At 42.6% G+C, this 16186-nt stretch overlaps 1 protein-coding gene across 11 annotated transcripts in view; it reads right to left on the bottom strand.

Moving 5' to 3' along the window:
* st3gal3a (ST3 beta-galactoside alpha-2,3-sialyltransferase 3a) overlaps positions 1 to 16186 on the bottom strand; it is a 788939-nt gene that overhangs the window by 260353 nt on the left and 512400 nt on the right. For all 11 annotated transcript variants that reach the window (XR_010975488.1, XM_068036918.1, XM_068036928.1 and 8 more), the window contains one exon: positions 1141 to 1204. Coding sequence is in view for 10 of the 11 variants with exons in the window: in XM_068036918.1 (XP_067893019.1) it covers positions 1141 to 1204 (64 nt within the window). In the remaining variant the exon portion in view is untranslated. The remainder of the gene's footprint in view (positions 1 to 1140; positions 1205 to 16186) is intronic.

The raw sequence follows: 16186 nt of genomic DNA, 5'->3' as shown, positions 1-16186 counted from the left end.
AGCAGATACCTTAGGGACATTTAAGCAACTCTTGGATAGGTACATGGATGATAGTAGAATGAAGGGTATGTAGGTAGTTTGATCTTAGAGTAGGTTAAAGGGTCGGCACAACATCGTGGGCCGAAGGGCCTGTACTGTGCTGTACTGTTCTATGTATATCAAATGACTTGGATGAAGGAATAGAATGTATGGTTGCTACATTTGCTGATGACACAAAGATAGGTAGGAGAGTAAGTTGTGAAGAGGACATAAGAAATCTGCAAAAGAATACAAATAGGTTAAGTGAGTGGGCAAAGATTTGCCAGATGGAGTATAATGTGGGAAAGTGTGAACTTGTCCACTTTGGCCAGAAGGATAGAAAAGCAACATATTATTTAAATGGAGAGAGATTGCAACACTCTGAGCTGTAGAGGGATCTGGGTGTTCTAGTACACAAAACACAAAAAGTTAGTATGCAAGTACAGCAAGTGATTAAGGCGGCAAATGCAAGGGAAATAGAATATAAAAGTAGAGATGTTTTGCCACAGTTGTACAGGGCACTGGTAAGACCACATCTAGAGTATTGCATACAGTTTTGGTCTCCTTACTTAAGAAAGTATATAATTGCATTGGAAGCAGTTCAGAGAAGGTTCACTTGACTGATTCCTGGGATGACAGGGTTATCTTATGAGGAAAGGTGGAACAGGTTGGTTCGATATTCAGTTTAGAAGGATAAGAGGTGGTCTTATTGAAACATATAAGATCCTGAGGGGACTTGACAGGGTGGATGTTGAAAGGATGTTTCCCATTGTGGGAGAGACTAAAACTAAGGGGCACAGTTAAAAAAAATAAGGGGTCTCCCATTTAAGACAGAGATGAGGAGAAATGTTTTCTTTGAGAGAGTCATGAGTCTGTGGAACTCTCTTCCCCGGAGAGCAGTGGAGACAGGGTCATTGAATGTTTTTGAGGCAGAAGTAGACAGATTCTTGACAAACAAGGGTATCGGGGGTAGGCAGGAAAGTGGAGTTGAGTCCACAAACAAATCAGCGATGATCTTATAGAATTTCAGAGCAAGCTTGAGGGGCCGAATAGGCTACGCCTGCTTCTAGTTCGTAACTGCATAGTTCCTTCCTATATTCTTGCATGTTGCACTGTACCTACCTATCCAAATATGAAGTCAAGGTGTAGTGTTTAGTTATCGCCAGGATCTTCTGTATAACTGCTTCTGCAAAAAAAAAAAGACAGAAAAAATGCATTAAGCAAAGTCACTCTTATTATGTATGCAGTCTATCTTTCTCTAAATACTATATGATTTCTTTCTTCTTACTACATTCCATTCCAGTTTAAAAAAAATCACAGACTGGTGAATCACATTTCATGCTTCTTTCCCCTCAAGAGAAATTTTCTGACTTAATTCATTAATGACAACACAATGCTGCAGCTTTTCTCTTGACCATCACGTTATACAAGTTAATACTGCTCACGAGATCTCAAATAATGAGAGCTGCATGATCTGTTGTTGTTGCTGCCGATTCTGTATGGACCAGTTTCAAAACCTAAAACACTATTACACAAGATACTTCCAGGCTTGAGTACACCAGGAAGGCATTATTTCACACCTCTGATTATTTAGCAGAACATACCAACTTGTGAGGATTTTTTTTATTATTTTGTTGTATTTCTGTGTGCATAGGAGGTAGTCTTTAAAATAGACCTCCAATTATTCAATAATTATTGTTAATTACTTTAAAATTATTTCTGCCCTTTTTCTCCACTTGTAAATTTATTTTCTCCATGCAGTACCAGATAACATTAGCTGGTTGAGAATGCAAGAAGGTAGGTGACCTGCTTCTAGGCTTCCAATGTGCCCGTTTGCCAAGCTGCTATTTTACTTATCAGAAAACACAACAAAATTGTCACCTATTGCTCCAATGATGAGACTGTGTTAAACTTCTACAATCAATTTCCCAATACACCGCAGAACTGGCCGTACAAACCAGTTTTCAATACTAGCGTTACAATGGCTGGGATTTTGCTCTCAGCGGCAAAGCAACGGTGCTCGCTGCTGACCTGGAGGAAAATTGCCCACAAAGACTGTGCGATCTCTGTGGCATCGATTTCACCTTTCCTAACATTAGTTGAATCTGGCACCAAGTCAAGAGTCCAAGCATCCAGCATCAGTGATGCCATTAAGCAGGGTCGGCAACCAATCACATTGAGATATTCTCATAGACAGCAAACCAGGAAGTAAAATGCACTGATTATTCTTCATTTGTGATTAAATTTTATAGAGTGAAATAAATGATTGGGGCATACATATTCGAAGCTGAAATATTAAACAAACTTTGAAAAATATTTTTAAAAACTTGGAATTATCAGAACAAAAGCAGCAGCATTATAGCATAAAAGGGGAAATTCTCATCAGTTCAATGATTTCTAATTGATTGCAGTCTGTGGAGGCTGCAACTGCGTACCCTATGAAGAAGTGTAGAATCACTGACAGAAACTGCATCAGTGTGGACTTCAAAAGTTGCTGTCAGTTTCAGAGGAGTCATGATGGCAGTTTTGCAATCATTACTACTGCAAAATCCAGGTCAACAGTACAATGCATTAAAATTATTACTACTGATGACTCTGAACCATGGCTGTTGCATTTATATTGTACTAGAGCTGTACTAGTGGCACTAGCTTCAAACTTATGAGCCTTGTGAAGTGGGCTTTTGGAACCTTAGCTTTTGGGGCGCAGTTAGCCATGCAAAACCAAGACATTTGCGATCAGCATCACTAACATGGGGCTTTTGCAATATAAAAGCTACTTGAAGTGAGCTGAAATTTTATTTTTTTTAAATGTTCTGCACAAAGGGACAAAAATTCCTTAGAATGCCAATATTTTAAGGATAAAAATACATTGCTCACTTTATAAACTGAAACCAAATACAGTATAACAACTGCAATGTCGAAGCACATAGCTCAGTTTGGCAGAAAAAAAAGAGTGCTTCACGATAGTATGCTTAGATACTACCAGAACATGCTCGTCGACTTATGCATTCTGCAGTCAATAGAAAAAGAATCAGAGAACTGGTAGTGGCCACCTGCAAAATCAAAATAGCTATGAACCTTAAAGTCAAAAACAACACCATAACTGGTTTCAACTTTTGAATTCACATTATACATGTATTCTCTGTAAGAGTGTTTCAGTTATGGATCCACTTTTACTTTGCACTTCATCTTTAGCTGCACCTATATAAACCAAACAAAAATTAAGTTTTATAGAAATCTAAAATCTCTCATCATTTCCAAACCAGCAGAGATGTTTTGTCTCTGATTGCAGATCTTGGTACTGGAACAGAGAGAAGAAAGAAACTGAACAGCTGTAATGAGACCTGTAAGATAAAAATGTGTATATCACGTGGAAAATGTTGATAGCATAAACTCTATAAATCACAACAAACAAATCATGGCTATTTACATTTAACATAAAGCTTTAATGTTTAACTTGTAAAAGTGGTGTTATGCAATGTGCAAACCAATGCTGGATCAGGAACAGAAATGTAACATAACTTGTCAAAAAAAAGCTCTCATAAGTATGCAGTTAATATCCCACGACAGATCAGACATAAACATGCATTCTGTGGGTCAATGATCAATATGTTCACTAAAACTTTCAAATCACTATGTGCAGAGGAAAAAGCAAACTTCCAACCCCTCAACGATAAGATGGGGCCAGATCGCAGCTCCTTTTCCAGAAGACAGACTCTGGTAGGTTTATGAGATTGCATGATGGATAACACTTTGTTAAGCACCATGTTGTACAGTTAAGAAGAACTATTGAGATTTATAAAAAGGATCCTTTTGGACTATCACGGTGCAGAATTTTATTTATATCCATCTGACATGTTCCTAGTTTCATGCATGTACCTGTGTGAAAGTAAAAGCCAGACAAATGCTTTGCTTTCCAATAACAGTGGGGCTAAGGATGCACTACACGGGGTATTGTTGTTTGCCTTCCAATATCCAGCTACACTGTAGCATTAGAAGAACTCTTGATGGGTTTAAGATAAATGGCTGATCAAACATGCAGTATAAATGGAGGATAACAGAATGACCCTAAATTAAAAACAATCCATTTTATTAGACATCATCAGTGATAATGGCATATCGCCTAGGACTACAGTCACAAGACATATATGATAGCATAAATCCTTATCTGCTAAAGGCAATGATCTATTTTATGTCAGTTAACCCCAAAATAGAGAAGATTATCATTAATTCCTTTCAGTTACTGGCACATAGTAATACGAAGATTCTGTATTTATTTATATTTAGAGCAGTTATTTGCTAGGATTAGTCTCCATTATGACAACGGCTTATGACTCCAGACTTGTCCTTGCGCTAATAGGGCTAAATATAAACAAATACAGGAAACTCCATGATTTTTGATTTTGATTTAGAGATACAGCACTGAAACAGGCCCTTCGGCCCACCGAGTCTGTGCCGACCATTAACCACCCATTTATACTAATCCTACACTAATCCCATATTCCTACCACATCCTCACCTGTCCCTATATTCCCCTACCACCTACCTATACTAGTGGCAATTTATAATGGCCAATTAACCTATCAACCTGCAAGTCTTTCGGCTGTGGGAGGAAACCGGAGCACCCGGAGGAAACCCACGCAGACACAGGGAGAACTTGCAAACTCCACACAGGCAGTACCCAAAATTGAACCCGGGTCGCTGGAGCTGTGAGGCTGCGGTGCTAACCACTGCGCCACTGTGCCACCCAATGGCAGAGAAAAAAAAACAAATGTGGCAGAAAATATTTTTTAAAATCCTAAATCCCAAGTGTTGTGTTGCAGTCAAAGATAAGGTCAATGTGAAACCCTCGCCACTAATACTTAAAACCTCTAGTCTTCCCTGCACTACTGTGACAATAAATGCAACTGTGACAGTTTAGAAATCTTTTAAGGTGTTCGACCTTGGCTCAGTGATAGTACATTTGCTTTGGAATCAAAAGGTTGCACACTTCAGGGTAGTATTGAAGGAGTGTTATACTGTCAAATGATCAAGGCCCCTTCTGCCCTCTCTGGGGATATAAAAGCTCTCATGAGACTATGGGCTGAATTCTATATGCCTGCTGCTGAAATTTGCCAAAGAGCCGCTGTGATTCCAAGCGGGCAGCTCATTTAAATAGCCAGGGCAGGCTGCCCCCACCGATCATGTGGAGGGGGCGGGCTGTCCATCCCCGGCAGTGGCGTCAGCTGCTTGTGTACAGGCGCTCACGCCATTTTTAAAGGGCTGTCAGCCCTACCAGGACATTTAAATATTTAAAGTGAAATTGAATAAAATAAATACATTTCTTTTGCCCCTCTCCCACCAATTAAATTAATTTGCAATTTCCTCCCCCCCCCCCACCAAAACACTTACCTTCACAATCTGACCTTCACCCCCCCCCTCAAAACTGCACAAACTTTAAACTATAACCCTTCCCACAATCCCCTACACTCATGACGTTCAGTTGGCCCCGTCCCACCACCCCCTGCCCCCCACCAGTGTTGAGCCTCTCTTCCCCGGACAGGGATCTGAAGGCACTGCAGTGCCAGTTGTCGGGGTGAAGATCTCAGCAGGACTTCAGGAGGTGACGGAAGAGTTCACTAATGCAGCTATTTTAAATTATTTAAATTACGGTCCATCGCTGAGCAGCCAGGGGTGGGGGAGGCTGCCACAAGGCCTTGCCGCCACTGGCAATATCAGACTGGGCCCTGCGTCGAGGTCCATGGCAGGCCTCATCCAGGGCAACCTTCAGGCCCCCCCCCCACCACAGATCCCGACGTCAAAGGCGCTATAGAATCCAGCCCTATTTGTCAAATAGAATGGGAGTTTTTCCAGTGGCCTCACTAAAACCTATCCCTCAACCAACATCACTAAGGTCTGTGGGAACCTTGCTCTGTGCAAACTTGCTGCTACATTTGCCTACATTACTATAGTGACTACACTTCAGAAGTGCTTTATTGGTTGTGAAGTGTTTTGGGAGGTTCTATATTCATGAAAGGGACTATTTAAATGCATGTTCTGTCTTTCTTTCTGTGATGCACCTTAAATTGATTTCTGCAGACTGAGTTACTCTGGATTTCGAATAAAATCCACATTCACGTGTCTGACTAAGATTTAAAAGGCAACTTTGGGAGACCCCAGTCACTTACGGAGGAAATTGACTGGTTTCAGCCATGTAACAAAGTGTTCTGATAGGTTATGTATTAGATGGCATCAACTGCCATTGATACTCCCTGGGACTAGTAGTCCATTCCCTTTTGGTTGAGGAGTGGGAATCTCCAATGCTTGCAAAAGGTCTATTTAAGTAACTGGGTTCTCATGCCATTGGGTATTTCCAAAAGGGGTCTATAGGTGAAAAAGGTTTAATTCACAGGTCCATGCCCAAAAAAGGAAATATAGTCCTCAGCGTTTGCCCTATTCAGCAGTTCCTTCTGTTCCATCAATATAGATACGAACACATGAAAGTTCACGACAGTCTCAATGTCACAGATTAGTATTCATTCAGAGAGTTTGTGATTATTGCCTAAACCACATTGTCTGAAGGGGTGATTAGTCTTCCATTATTTGAAGATTAGGCAAATATGAATCATGGAATGGTTACAGCACAGAAGGAGGCCATTCAGCCCACCATGCGTGTGCCAGCTCACAGAGAGCAACTCAGCTAGTCCCACTCCCCCGTCTGTTCCCCATACAGCCTTGCAAAATGTTTCTCTTCAGATAAATATCCAAATCCCTTCTGAAAGCCACGATTGAATCTGCCTCCACTACACTCATAGGCAGTGCATTCCAGATCCTAACCACTCATTGCATAATAAAGTATTTTTCGCATGTCGCCTCTAGTTCTTTTGTCAATCACTTCAAATTGGTGCCCTCTAGTTCTCGACCCTTCCAATGAGAACAGTTTCTCCCTCGTCTCTCTACTCTGTCCAGACCTCTCATGATTTTGAAAACTTCTATCAAATCTCCTCTCACCCTTCTTTTCTCTCAGGAGAATAACCCCAGCTTCTCCAATCTAACCTCGTAACTGAAGTACTTTATCCTTGGAATTTTTCTCAGAAATCTTTTCTGCACCTTCTCCAATGCCATCACGTCCCTCCTAAAGTGTGATGCCCAGAACTGGACACAGTACTCCAGCTGAGGCCAAAGCATTGTTCTGTAAAGGTTCACTATAACTTCCTTGCTTTTGTACTCAATGCCTCAGGATTCATAAACCCCAGGATCCCGTATGCCTTAATAACCGATATCTCAGCCTACCCTGTCACTTTCAACAATTTGTGCACATATACCCCGAGAATCCACTGCTCCTGCACCCCCTTGAGAACTGTATCCTTTATTTTATATTGCCTCCCCTTGTTCTTCGGACCAAAATTTTTCACTTCACACTTCTCAACATTGAATTTCATCTGCCACTTATCCACCCATTCCACCAGCCTGTCTATGCCCATTTGAAGTCAGTCACTATCCTCCTCACAGTTCACAATACTTGCAAGTTTTGTGTTATCTGCAAATTTTGAAATTGTACTTGCACATCCAAGTCTAGGCCACTAATATAGATCAAGAAAAGCAGTGGTCCTAATAGTGACCCCTCGGGAACCTCACTGTATACCGTCCTACAGTCTGAAAAACAATCGTTCATCACTATGTCAACTTCGTATCCATGCTGCCACTGTCCCTTTCATGCCATGGGCTTCAACCTTTCGGACAAGTTTGTTATGTGGCACTTTATCAAATGCCTTTGGAAGTCTGTGTACACATCAAACACATAACCCTCAGCAACCCTCTATGTTACCTCATCAAAAGACTCAATCAAATCAGTTAAACACAATTTGCCTTTAACAAAACCAGGCTTGCTTTCCTTAATTAATCCACATTTGTCCAAGCAACTGTTAATTTTGTCCTGGATTAATGTTTTTAAAAGCTTTCTGAGGTTAAACTGACCGACCTGTGGTTGCTGGGCTTATCCTTATACCCATTTCTGAAAAAAGGTGTAACATTTGCAATTCTCCAGTTCTCTGGCACCATCCCTGAATCTAAGGAGGATTGGAAGAGTATAGCCAGTGCCTCCGCAATTTCGACCCTTACTTCCATCAGTATCCTCGGATACATCCCATCCGGTCCTGACTTATCAACTTTCAGTACAGCCAGCACTTCTAATACCTCCTCTTCATCAATTTTTAGCCCATCCAGTATCTCATCTCATCTACCTCCTCTTTCACAACAACTTTGGCAGCATCTTTCTCCTTGGTATAAACAGATGCAAAGCCCTCATATAGTACCTCAGCCACGTCCTCTGCCTCTATGTATACATCCCCTTTTTGGTCCCAAATTGGCCCTACTCGTCCACACTTTTACTATTTATATGCCTATAGACCACTTTTAGATTCCCTTTTATGTTGGCTGTCTTTTCTTACTCTCTTTGCTGCTCATATCTTTTTTCACTTTCTCTCTGAAGTTTCTATATTCAGCCTGGTTCTCATTTGTATTATCAACCTGACATCTGTCAAATGCACCATTTTTCTGCTTCATCTTACTCTCCATCTCTTTTGTCATCCAAGAAGCTCTGGCTTTGTTTGTCCTACTTTTCCCCTCATGGGAATATACCTCCATTATATCCGAACTACCTCCTCTCATTGTTCCGTTACAGTTTTGCCTGCCAATCTTTGCTCCCAAATTTACCAGGGCCAGTTCTCAGGCCATTAAAATTGGCCCTCCCCAGTTAATTTTTTTAAATCTGGATTTCGACTTGTTCTTTTCCATAATTAACCTAAACCGTATCATACTCTGATCACTGTCTCCGAAATGTTCCCCTACTGACACTTGATCCACTTATCCCACCTCATTCCCCAGAACCAGATCCAGCAATTCCTCCTTCCTCGATGGACCAGATACATACTGATCTAGAAAATTCTCTTGAACATACTTCACAGACTCTTCCCTTTACACTGTTGCTATCCAGGTCTATATTAGGATAATTAAAGTCACCCATTATAACTACTTTACAGTTTTGGCACGTCTCTGTAATTTCCTTGTCCTAGGCCCAATCATCTTCAGCTGCTTCATCAATGACCTTCCTTCAATCATAAGGTCAGAAGTGGAGATGTTCGCTGATGATTGCACAATGTTCAGCACCATTCGCGACTCCTCAGATACTGAAGCGGTCCATGTAGAAATGCAGCCAGACCTGGACAATATCCAGGCTTGGGCTGATAAGTGGCAAATAACATTTGCGCCACACAAGTGCCAGGCAATGACCATCTCCAACAAGAGAGAATCTAACCATCTCCCCTTGACATTCAATGGAATTGCCATCACTGGATACCCCACTATCAACATCCTAGGGTCTACCATTGACCAGAAACTGAACTGGAGTAGCCATATAAATACCGTGGCTACAAGAGCAGGTCAGAGGCTAGGAATCCTGCGGCGAGTATCTCCTGACTCCACAAAACCTGTCCACCATCTACAAGGCACAAGTCAGGAGTGTGATGGAATACTCTCCACTTGCCTGGATGGGTGCAGCTCCAACAACACTCAAGAAGCTCGACACCATCCAGGACAAAGCAGCCCACTTGACTGGCACCCCATCCACAAACATTCACTCCCTCCACCACCGATGCACAGTGGCAGCAGTGTGTACCATCTACAAGAGGCACTGCAGCAATGCATCAAGGCTCCTTAGACAGCACCTTCCAAATCCGCGACCGCTCCCAACTAGAAGGACAAGGAAAGCTAATGCATGGGAACACCACCACCTGCAAGTTCCCCTCTAAGTCACACACCATCCTGACTTGGAACTATATCGCCATTCCTTCACTGTCGCTGGGTTACAATCCTGGAACTCCCTTCCTACCAGCACTGTGGGTGTACCTACCTCACATGAACTGCAGTGGTTCAAGAAGGAAGCTCACCACCACCTTCTCAAGGGCAATTAGGGACGGGCAATAAATGCTAGCCTAGCCAACGACACCCACAGGTTGGTGGCCTATAGGATCCACCCAGTAGTGTAATAGCACCCTACTGTTTCTTAGCTCTAACCAAATAGATTCTGTCATTGACACCACTGGGCTATCCTCTCCTCCAGCACTGTACTATTACCCTTAATCAATTATGCTACCTCTCCTCCTTTCTTTCCTTCTTATCTTCCCTGAATACCTTGGGCTGCATTTTAAGAGCCCAGCTCATGCCAAACAGCAGCCGCGATCTCAAGCGCGGCAGCTCATTTAAATAGTTGGGGCAGCCTGCCTCCCACAATCTCGTAGCGAGGGCGGGCTGTCCATCCCCGGCAATGGCGTCAGCTGCCTGTGCACAGGCGCTGACGCCTTTTTTAAAGAGCAGCCAGCCCTGCCAGCATATTTAAGTTTTTAAAGAAATATCCCCCTAAAATTAAATTAATAAATTTCTTATGCCCCTTTCCCAACCCCCTAATAACAATTACAATAACTAATGGCCCTTCCTGCTCCGCCCCCCAAAATACTTATCTTTTAAATATGACCTTGCCCAACCCTCCGCCACAGACTGCACAAAGTTTGAACTTCAACCCTTCCCATCATCCTCTACACCTATCACATATTTGATCCCGTTCCCCCCACTCCCGCACTGAAAACCTTACCTCCTCCCTACCAGCATCACGCCACCTTTTCTCAGATGGGGAACGGAAGGCATGGGAGCTCTGGACGCCGCGCCGGAGATTGCCGTGTGCCCTCAAGATTGCAGGTGAGTGTAAACATATGTTAGGTAGTTTCCCATCACTCAGTGGCAGGGGGGCCACCACGGAGCCTCGCTGCTGCCAAGAGGATCGAGCTGGGCCCTGCCAGCGTCGAGGTCCGTAGCAGGCCTCACCCAGAGCCATCTTCAGGCACCAGCCCCCACCACGGATCACAACGTCAAGGGCTTGTTAAAATACATCCCCTTGTATCCAGGAATATTAAGTACCTAGTCCTGTCCTTTTTTGAGCCAGGTCTCAGTTATCATATTCCCACGTGGCTACCTGTGCCTGCAGCTCACCAACCTTATTTACTACACTGTGCGTTTATATACAGGTATAGCAAACACAATTTCGGTCTCAGTACATTTCCTCTTACTCTGACCTCACCTAATATCTCACTATTTCTTACTCCAGTGCTAACTATCTCTCCCTATTCTTTGTGCATCTTGTTGTTCCTCTCAATGATACCTCCTGGATCCCATACCCCTGGCAACTCAGTTTAAAACCTCCCCAAGAGCAGTAGCAAACCTCCCCACAAGAACATTGGTCCCGGCTGTTCAAGTACAACCCATCCGGCCTGTACAGGTCCCATCTCCCCAGAATCGATCCCAATGACCCAGGAATCTAAAGCCCTCCCTCATGCACCATCTCTCCAGCCACGTAGTCATCTGCTCTCTCCTCCTATTTCTCCACTCATTAGCGTGTGGCAGCAGGAGTAATCCCGAGATTACTACCTTTGAGGCCCTGCTTGCTAGTTTCATTCCTAGTTCCCTAAAATCTGCCTGCAGGACCGCATCCCTCTTTCTATCTATGTCGTTGGAACTGACATGGACCACGACCATTGGCTGTTCACTCTTTCCGCTCAGAGTGCTCTGCAGCCACTCAGTGACATCCTGGCCCTGGCAACATACCATCCTGTATTCACATCTGCGGCCATAGCAATACCTGTCTGATCCCCTAACTATAGAATCCTCAATCACTATTGCTTTCCCAGTCGTCCTCGTGCCCTCCATTACAGCTGAGCCAGCCATGGTGTCGTGGACTTGGCTCTGGTTGCACTGCTCAGAGGAACCATCACTCTCACCACTATTCAGAACTGAATACTAGTTGAAAAATGAGATGCACTCAGGGGATTCCTGCATTACCTGCCCGGTCCTCTTCGACTGCTTGGTGGTCACCCATTCCCTTGCTGCCTGCACAACCTGAAGCTATGGGGTGACCACATCCAGAAACGTGTTACCCACAAAACTCTCAAACCTTGCGGATACACCGCAGTGATGCCAGCTGATGCTCAAGCTCCTAAACCCAGAGCTCGAGCTGCTCCAGACGATAATTCCTGCACATATAGTTAATTGAGCTAGCCTTACTTTATAGTAGGCCTCTCCTTAAGTGCTCCTGTCCTGGGCCTCTCAGCTTCAAAAAGCAAATTAAAGTCAGTGTTCAGTTTTACTCTGGGCAACACTACAAGCAACTGTATGTATTAGGTTATATTTGGTTAATATAAGTTAGGCTTCGCTTATGGAAGTAGTCCTTGGTGCAAAGGATCAGACAAATAGTAACCCAAAATCATAATAGTGACATTATAATACCAGTAGGCACTAAATCCAACTATACATATACTGATGCAGAAAGGAATGTTTTCTTTTAATAACTACATGCAGAATAATTGACTTAGTGAAGGAAAGATATGCCAAAATATTTCACCTTATGAAACTGGACCTCATGAATTCACAAGATGTTGTCGTCCAACATCATTCAGTAAATTCGTGGTACACTTCCCTGGCAAATATTCAGCAAATATGTTACTCTGATTTTTTTTTTAGAGCAAATGTATTTACTCTCTCTGCAGTGAATTTGTGATATTATTTGCAGCCATGATGTCATTCAACTAAGTATGTATATGAAAACAGAGATGCAACATACCTAAAAGAATCATCTCCTCCAATTTTTCTACTTTACCCTTCTAAAGCTGTTGATTGCTTGTTGGGATATGGTTTTATGGGCAGCAGCTGCCCTCCAATACTTCAACCACATGGCCATTATTTTAAGTATAAGCTTAGCAGTAAACATCAGTAAAATACTTGATTACAGGAGGCAATGCAGGTTGTTTCTTTCATTATCAGATATTCACACAACCTTGGCAGGTATATTGGATAGGGATGAGGAGCAAGGACTCTCATCACTTTTCTGCTCCCCAAAGCCAAGACCAAGTGTACAACCCAAAAGCCGGGTTCAACTAATTCGACAGATGTGGGATCTTCTTGGGTGTCCATGGCTCAGATGAATTCACCTGTTGAACCAAAAATGAAACCAAAGAATGAATTTTGACAGACTTATTAATCTGGCATCATGTTGTTAGTCAAAAAAATAATTTAAACATCCCTACAAAGTTCAAGAGCAGGTGGAAAAAATTTAAATTATTTAATTCATCATTACTTTTATGATGTCTTCTTCTTAGGCAGTCCCTCGGGAACGAGGTTTAGCTGTATCTTGCACTGTGGGAGCAGGCTGGTCGAGGACATTTGTCTTCCGGATGTTTAGCTTAAGGCTCATTCTTTCACATGCCTCCGTGAATGCATCAACAAAGCTCGGCCTCGGAGTGTGCCCTTACGCAAGTTCCGTCAGCATGCTGCAGCTTGATGACAAAGGTTGGAGTGACCTTGGTTCTGGACTGGAGGCGACGTAAGTTAAATAGTTTCCCGCTTGTCCTGTAGAGTTGATCTACTCTGGCAGGGATCTTCATGGAGCTAAGGTGGAGTGTTGTGGCAAAGAAGACAGAAAAGTTGGTGCGATGACATAGTCGTGCTTGACCCTAGTTTGTGCTCGGAGTGGGTCAGTGGCAGATGCATTGGCAAGGATTCCAGCTTGCACGTCGCTGTGCAGCAGATGGAGCATGGTGACGAATTTCTCCGGGCAGCCAAATTTGAGGAGGATATTCCATAATTCCTCCTGGTTAATGGTGTCGAAGGCTTTTGTGAGGCCAAAGAAGGTCATGTATAAAGGTTGCTGCTGCTCCCTACATTTTTCTTGGAGTTGTCTTGCTCTGAAGATCATGTCCACTGTGCCTCTTGATGGACGGAATCCACAGTCTGATTCCAGTAGGAGCTCTTCAGCCACGGGGAGGAATCGGTTGAGGAGTACTCTTGCGATGACCTTCCCAGTGGCGGACAGCAGGGATGTCATGAAATATAGGTATAATAGGCTTGATTAAGTAGAATTTGGAAATAGTTCGTGTATTATGCCTTTAGCGTTAAAGATTGAATAAATGGTTAGTTTTCACAGCTCACTGAAATTCCCCTTTAAGAAGTTAGAAAATTTCAAGGTCCCTATTATGAACAAATTGGGAAATCCATTTGTGTCTCTGTTGTCAGGGACTTGGGAGATAAAAACATACATTGAAATATCCTGTCAGTAAGAGGTAGCAACAAACTTCATTGGTTTGTTCAGACAGGTCGGCTCCAGAGGTTGCTTTGGAGTGCCATGGAAAGGGCAATTAACAATAAATGGAATGTACTCATAGGAACAAGAGAATCAAATAAACACAATTAGAAACATTTTGACCAGATAAAAGCTCACACCTTCAAATTCCAATAAAACATGAAAGATATGGATTTTAAAAAGGAACACAGGAAGGTCACATCTAATGCAAAAGTCATATGGCACCTTAGAAATAGTACAAAAATACTAGGTTTTGAAGCAAACACTTAGGGGTGTTGTATCCTCAAACAACACTTCTCATCCTATGCTTTATTCGGGGATTTAAAGTACAAGTTTACTTTAAATTTTGATGGATATTCTGGATATTCTAATATAATTTTGCTGTAACATTAGCAAGGTTAAAATTTTGGATTCTATGTTAGAAATAAGAATATGTGTCACATCCCAGAGGGTGGTTGGAAACTGGAACACACTACCTTAAGGGGTGGTAGAGGCAGGAACCCTCACAACATTTAAGAAGTATTTAGAAATGCCATAGCATACAAGGCCACAGGCCAAATGCTAGAAAATGGGATTAGAATAGATAGGTGCTTGATGGCCAGCACAGAAACAATGGGCCAAAGGGCCTGTTTCTGTGCTGCATAACTCTATGACTCTAATATTTGATGTTGTGATATACTTACCCACTTAAGAAGTTTATTGCATGTTAAATTCTTTAATAAACATATAAATGTTAATAAATCGTCTCATGCAGTATTCTGTATACAACTACAAGAACCCCCTCTCTGTGTCTCTTTAAGTGGACAGATACGTGTTGAAGAGAGTTTCCCAGACCCTTATAATATCTGGGATATTTATGACTTAGCCATAAAATATTAGAAATAGGCTATCCGAAAGATGGTAAAATTCTCTGTTGGTTTTCTTTCTTTGAGGGAAAGCTAGTTCAATTCTTTGGACCCAACTAAGTTTCTGAGAATTTGTCTGGTTTGAACTTGATTAAAGGAGATTCATGGGGATGTACTCCTGATTTGGCTTAGTCCCTACAAGGGGTTAAAGTCATAAATCACTTCAGGGATACCCCTCTGTCATTACCGCAGTCAATCTTGTCCCCTTTTTTATAGATGATCCCAATTACGGTGTCTCGGAGATCCCCTGGCATGCTCTCCTCCTTCCAGATGAGGGAGATGAGACCATGCATTTGTGTCAAGAGTGCCTTTCCACCGTAGTTTAGAATTTTGGCAGGAATTCCGCTTACGCCGGCGGCCTCGTTTTTTCAGCTGTCGGATGGCCTTTTCGATCTCATGTTGGGCTGGGGTTGTGCAGGTAGCATGCTGTGGAATGTGGTCGACGGCACTCCCATCAAGGACTGAGACACGATTCAGGAGATCTTCGAAGTGCTCCTTCCAACAAGTGCTGACTGCCTCTCTGTCCTTCATCAGTGCCACTCCACTCTTTGCATGCATCCTGAATCAGTCAGGACCTGACTTGACACTACAGCAAGCCTCATATGGGGTAGGAACTCTCACTCCACTTCGAAATCACATTGGGTCTTAACACTCAAGTCACACTATATAAATTTAGCATTGGAGCAAAGCCAACAGCATTGTAGAATGGCACAAAATTTGAGACAGATTTTCCTTTTAACTCCTACATTGATGCATGACTTCTGCTTATCTTGGTTAAATTCCAAATGGAATACTGCGTTCAGTTTCAGGCAGGTATGAGCGATGCTGGCTAGGCCAGCATTTATTGCCCATCCCTAATTGCCCTCAATATTTCAGAGCCATTTCAGAGGGCAGTTAAGACTCACACATTGCTGTGGGTCTACAATCACATGTAGGCCAGACCAGATAAGGATGGCAGATTTCCTCCCCTAAACGGCATTAGTGAACCAGATGTTTTTTTTTTACAACAATTGACAATGGTTTCACGGTCATTACTAAACTAGGTTTTTAATTCCAGATTTATTAATTGAATTCAAATTTCACCAATTGCCATGGTGGGATT

The sequence above is a fragment of the Heterodontus francisci genome, chromosome 8, assembly GCF_036365525.1.
Source record: "Heterodontus francisci isolate sHetFra1 chromosome 8, sHetFra1.hap1, whole genome shotgun sequence".
Classification (NCBI taxonomy): Eukaryota; Metazoa; Chordata; class Chondrichthyes; order Heterodontiformes; family Heterodontidae; genus Heterodontus; species Heterodontus francisci.
Note: the sequence above shows the minus strand (reverse complement) of the source record. Positions and strands in the feature narration are given on the sequence as shown.